Source organism: Eschrichtius robustus, chromosome 16 (assembly GCF_028021215.1).
Source record: "Eschrichtius robustus isolate mEscRob2 chromosome 16, mEscRob2.pri, whole genome shotgun sequence".
NCBI lineage: Eukaryota > Metazoa > Chordata > Mammalia > Artiodactyla > Eschrichtiidae > Eschrichtius > Eschrichtius robustus.
The window spans coordinates 53,481,505-53,487,619 of NC_090839.1; the positions used below are offsets into that span (position 1 = coordinate 53,481,505).

Genomic DNA, 6,115 nt, shown 5'->3' on the forward strand with positions numbered 1-6,115 from the left:
CCGGAAGGGACTTGGCAGTGGCTGCAGTGGACGGCGATTTCTTTTTACAGTTTCTCGCTGATGGGTGGAAGTGCTGGTCGTGGTGGGACTCCCTGGAGAATGTTAAACGTTTCTGTCTCTGCAGCCGAATAGGACGTATTACCTGATGGACCCGAGTGGGAATGCTCACAAATGGTGCAAAAAGATCCAGGAGGTGTGGAGGCACAGATACCAGAGCCACCCGGATGCCGCCGTGCAGTGACACCCGTGGCCCTGCACCCGCTGCAGGACGTGTGCCCAGCACGGCTCACCGCCACCTGGACACTTCCAGACCACCTGCCAGCCATCTCAAGGGGGACGCAGATGGCGGAACCTTGCAGCTTTTTTATTTAAAAGAAAAGAAAAATACCCAACCACACAAAGAACAAAACCAATAACGAAAAGGAATTCAGGGTCGCTTTGCTTGCTGTCTGTGCCACGTGGAGCTTCTCGCACTCTGCTCGCCATGGGAACCAGCATCGTGCACATCCACCTGGTTCCCGCCCGGACTCGTAGACAGACTCGCGGCACCACCTCTCCACCATGTGCCCTGTCACCTGCCGGTCCTGCTGTGGCCAAGGGGACCACCCAGGCATGTCTCTGGGCTCTCTCTGCCCCCGGATCATCGTGGAACTAACTTTTCACCAGGGAGTCGGGCATACCTCTCTTGGGGTGGCCCCCGAGCTCTGTGGGGCAGGAGAGTTCTTGGCTTTTGTCCGTGTGCTCCTTTCTTCGCGTCCCTAGTGTATGGCCTGGTCCCCACGGCCCGTGCTTGCCTCCTCAAGTAACCCTGGCTGCGAGATTTCTGCGGTCCTTGCTGGCTGTCTGTGAGTTGTGTTGGCCGGGCAGGCTTCAGGCACTGAGAAGTAGAACAGGTTGTCCAGGTGAAATATGGATTCGCTGTTGTGTTAGAAGGTGCCAGCCAAGCATTCCGATGTGTCATCCCTTGGAGCAGCGTTGCCCTCTGAGGTGGGGAACTGAGTACCTGCCCGGGAGGAACACCAGGTGCACCAGGAGACGGGGCTCAGTGACCTCCCCTCCCCGTGTGAGGCCAGGGCAGTGCAGCAGACGGGCCTGGAGGCCTCCCTGTGGAGGAGTAAGAGCTGGTGGCCCCTCCTGAGAGTTTTGTTTGAAAGGTGGAGGGCTAAGTCAGGGCTGAGAGGTGCCTGGAGTCGGCACACTGGATGGTCCTCCATCACACCCAGGCCTCACGGAGGAGGGCAGGCTCCCAGCTGCCACATGCACACTTTTCCTGCTAAAGTTGAACAGTCTCATAGTCTAACTCAGAGCGTTTTTACATATGCACAGTGAAAATCGAAAAGCCTTCTCATGTTGCCAGGTCATCTGGTCCCCATCAAGTGGACTTTGCCTGGAAAAAAGTGTCACTCACCTTGCATGAGGGGCAGGAACACCACACTTGAACCCAAGCCCCAGCCTGCTCTCCTCCAGTTTCAGGCTTATTTCCTTTAGCTCTTTAGAGGCTACACACTGCTGTGCACTTAGGATGGTCCAGGGCTTACTGGTCCATTGATTGTCTTTGCTGCTGCCCCCTGAACAGAGAATGCCTGTCAGCCAGGCAGGGCTCAGCCATTCCTCTCCCTGCCCAGGGTGTCTATGGGGGGCAGTCCTCAGTCCCAGGTGGGAGAGGAGCAGGCGCTGTGGCCTGCAGGCTGCCGCTCACAGACACGGCTCTGTCCCCAGGGGAGGGATGACTTTGCCATTTCCTTTAGACTTTCACAAAGGCACCAACAGAACCTCCCACAGAAAAGGTCCCCTGACTACTTCCCTGCCCCCGTCTCCTATCTCGAACGAACCATCCATCACCCTGTGTGACCACTGGTCCACATGTAGAGGAAAGATGTCTTAAACTGTTTTAGTGATATGATAGCAGTGGCTCTTAAACTAGGAAAAAGGTTCGGATGTGGAGAATCCCATGGTGCTTGGACAGGGAGAGGGGTTGGATGGGAGCAGAGGTGGGAGCCAGGTTTGCCAGGGGTTTCTGCTTGGGCTGTGTGTGTGTGTGTGTGTGTGTGTGTGTGTGTCGAGGATACCAAGGTGTAGGGGGTGCCTGCCCTGGGGGCGTCCCAGGGTGCCCTGGGCATGTGGTCGTAGACTGAGCCCCCTTTCCTCCTCCTCACTTTGGAAAAGTCTTGCCTGTGTTCACGTGCTTTCCAGAAAGTGAGTCTTTCTTGACCCTTTCTTTCAGGACTTTGATTTCAGGCGCACTCCCATGTTTATATTTACCCTCGTCAGAGCGTCCTCATCTGTGTGTGTGCAGTTAGGAGGGTGAGGAGCCCGCTCCTGCACAGCGTCTTTCCTGGGTGTCTGGTTGCAGGGAAATAAGCAGAGCTGATATTTGGCTTTTAAAAGAGCACTCGGCTGGGCTGCTCGGAGAGAGACAAATCTTCCGTTGCATTCTTCCCTCTGGATAGCGCCACTACCTCCTGGGCTTAACCGACAAGCTCCATCTTAACCTCCGAAACCAGAGAATAAGGGGTTCAGGGTTGAGCTCGAAGCTGGCAGAGCTGAAGTGACTGCCCAACCTGAGCCAGTGACAGCTGAACCCTTCTTTATAGGTCACCGTTCTCTGCTCAGAGTCCTCTTTCCTTTTTGTTTTTTTAAGGCCCCTATATATTCCAGTCTTACCCTGTGCTTACTCATGTCATCTTTAGTTTTATCCACCTCATCCTTTGAGCCATCGTCCTGGCATGCAGGTGCCTTATGTTCTAAGACGTGGACGCGGGTGTCAGTCTCTGTACACATGCAGACATACCTAGAAATATATATAAATGTGGTCTTAACCAAGGTGAGAAAGAAAATGCCCTGGTGTTTAATAGATCCAAGAGTGTCTTACTGAGAGGGGACAAGACAGGGATAAGCAACAAAGCCAGCACCTGTCAAGCAGCGATGGTCTCACACCATGCAGCCTCTCTTGGCACAGAGTGGAGGGAGGACGGTCAGGAGGGCCAAGTCTCTGCTGGCCCAGACAGCCTGCTGTGCCTTGCCTCTCTCTGGGAACGTGAGGAAGCTGGGTTTGGATGGGGTTTCCTTCCCTCTGTGGACCTGACCAGGCCAGTGGGCAATGGGCAGCCCCATGTGGAGCACGAAGCCCTACCCTGTGAGTGGCACCCTGCGTGCCTGCCATCCTGAACCTTGACTCTTGGGAGGCTGGTTACGGACTTGCTTTGGGAAAGATGGCTCTTGGGGTCATGCCACAGCTGATGGGAGCTGCACCTACCCCAGCCCCCTTGGGGGCTACTCTGTGGTATTTGTGGTGCAGGCCTGAAGGAATTGTAGGAGACAGTCTGTGGCACAGACCCCCGAGGACAGGGTGCCAGCATGGGGTTCCAGGTGATTTTGTACTTTCTTAAAACATTTGTTTTCTGAAAAAAATCAACTGGAGGCTCAGTGCCCAGGAAAGACCACTGCGAGCATCTTGGTGCCTAGCCTGCTGCCGCCTCCTCCCCACCCGCACACGTGTGTTTGCTTTTGTAACTGAAGTGGGAACATTGCAACGTGCACCATTTTGCACCCAGCTTTTTTCACTTGGTATTTATCTTAATGTCGTTCAAAAACCTTGTTTTTAATTGTAGAGTTTAATGGTTAATATTTTTTATCATAATTTATCTGACCATTTCATTGCTGTAAAACATTTAGATGGTTTCTGGTTTTTCACTATTTAAATAATGCTGTGATTAATATCCTTATAAATCTTTGATTTTTGACTCTGATCTCCCTTGCCCCCACCCTGCCCAGATTCCTAGAAGTGGTATTTTGGGGTCAAAGAGTTTGTTCATTTTAAAGCTAGTATAGTCTCTCTTCTCCTCTGTCTTGATCTGATGCTTAGATGTTCAGAGTTCCAGTACAGAACTTTCTTAGTTGTGTCCTACAGATCCTGAACAAATCAATTTCTGGTAAGCTGTGTGTTCCCAAGAATGTTTGAATAAGACTGCTCTTTTTTTTTTTTTTTTTTAATGCTAAAATGTTGTCATTACTGCAGGCCATTTGTGACATATTTTTCCAAAAGCCAATTTCCTTATTTTATTGAAAGAACCTGGTTGTGCTTGCATGTTACCTTCCCATCCCTGCTGCTATGGCTTTCAAGTGCTTGGTGATATTTACAGAGTCTTGTACTTTGTGTCTACAATGGTACTGAATTTGCATCTGCACAGTCAGCAGAGATAAAAAGTGTTGAACTGACCTTGCCACATACTTAGTGGATGAGTTGTAATTAAGTTTATAGACTCAGAAAGTACATTGGGCCATTTGGAATCAGTAAAAGAGCAAAGGCTCTACTTGAAAAAGAAACCATGTAGACAACTAGATTTTACAGAAGTGTGTTTGCCCCCATGTTCTTGAAATCGCGGGACTTAGTCAGAAGGTCTTAGCAGTTCAGTAGAGCACACTGGCCAGGCTTTTTCATTGTAGAATGTGATTGTCCTGGCTGACAAGGATTTAATGATTTCTCATCCCCTCTCCTCGCCCACAGTGTTGCAGGTTGCCTAGTTGTCTTGAAGTACAGACCACCCAAATTTGGTTTCATTCTTAATTTCTCCACTTCAGTTTGGGGTCTGTCAATTCTGAGGTGAAACATGCATGAAAGATTTTTCTAGGTGCCATGCTCAGTGCCACTTGGCTATGCCAGAGATTATGGCCAGATTGTGCAGAAGTAGGTTTCCTACCTTCCCTCTGACACCCCAAATCCCCTTCTCCCCAGGTTGGTCCACAGAATGAGGCAGAGGCTGCAGCCGCTATGAGAACATGGTGAAGGTACTATTCTTGGAGATGGTGCCATATGCGTTTTTACATATTGTTTCTTTTCATATCCAAACCTAACATGAACTGATGGTGACTCAAGTGGGTGTGGCCCTTGCCTCTTAGGCAGACTACATGGCAAGTGCCTTAAATCGGGGCAGGAGTCACTCCCAGAGCCTCTGAGGGGTGCAGGCTGCTGGCCCAAGATTGCAGGGTTGTAAATTAGGCTGCCTGTGGAGAACTGGTCTGGGGCGGAAGCTGTTCCAGCAAAGGGCAGTTTTATCTGTAGCTCAGACAGCGTGGTGGGCAAGCCTAAATGTATACCTGAATTTCCCCCAGAATTCATTTCTTCAATATGAAGAAATCCCAAACTTTATGTACAGAGAACTTTTTACAAAAGGCAAATGTTTTTTAGCTGTGTGATCCACCCTAGTCTAACCCATCTGGCTGAGTGACTATGAATAAGGGTCGTTTTGCTGATGAAAAGCCTCTGTCATGATAAGTTTGGACATTGCAATCAAATTTTTGCAATATTTCGAGCTGCTGTAGCTGTTCCTTAACAACACAAAATAGGATGAATCAGTAGTATGTTAGCTGTCTTTCAGGTTGGTGGCAGTCAGTTAGAACATGTATAATATTCTCTACCTGGTCTGTAGCTGTAACTGTGATGTACAGGCAAAGCAAAAATTAAAAAAAAACAACTTATGAAAACAAATAATGCAGTGATATTAGGATATACACTTTTGTATTTTTATTCTTATATAAGGTTATTTGCTGGCTATTGTTGGCCTCTAGTTCAGTCTGTGTTATTTAAAATCTAATATATGAATTATTTGGATTGAATTCATGTTCGGGGCCACGTTGTTGTATGTATTGATGTACAGCCTTGAATGTGAATAATTATTGTAAACTATATTTTACAACTTTTTTTCTGGCTTTATTATATAAATTTTCTATTTGGTCGATGATTTAATCATATCATAATTTAATGAATCTGTTTATTCTTTTTTTCAAATATTTGTGCTTTAGATGTAGTTGCCGGATGATGAATTTTCCACTTATGCTCGGTAGTCTTGTAATAAAAAAGCATGTAGAGTGTAGACGCTCGCTGACGTAGCTCTTCCTTTGGCCGGGGCTCGGGTCGGATGACCTGGATTCGCGGCTGGGAACCGGGCGTCCGGGCACGCAGGTGCCCGGCGGAGGCCAGCGAACCCCTCTAGAAGCCGACGCCCGGCTCCGCCGCGGCCCGCTCGCCTTGGCTTCATCGGACCACGCCGCGCCGGGCTCCGGCCGGAAGGTGGAACGGACGGCCGCTTTTCCGGACCTGAACTTCCGCCTCCCG

At 49.4% G+C, this 6,115-nt stretch overlaps 1 protein-coding gene across 2 annotated transcripts in view; it reads left to right on the forward strand.

Moving 5' to 3' along the window:
* The window catches only part of PDPK1 (3-phosphoinositide dependent protein kinase 1), an 80,501-nt gene extending 74,667 nt beyond the window's left edge, over positions 1–5,834 (forward strand). For both annotated transcript variants that reach the window (XM_068566048.1, XM_068566047.1), the window contains one exon: positions 125–5,834. In XM_068566048.1, the coding sequence (XP_068422149.1) occupies positions 125–241 (117 nt within the window). In that variant the 3' untranslated portion in view covers positions 242–5,834. The remainder of the gene's footprint in view (positions 1–124) is intronic.
* Positions 5,835–6,115: the final 281 nt, after the last annotated feature.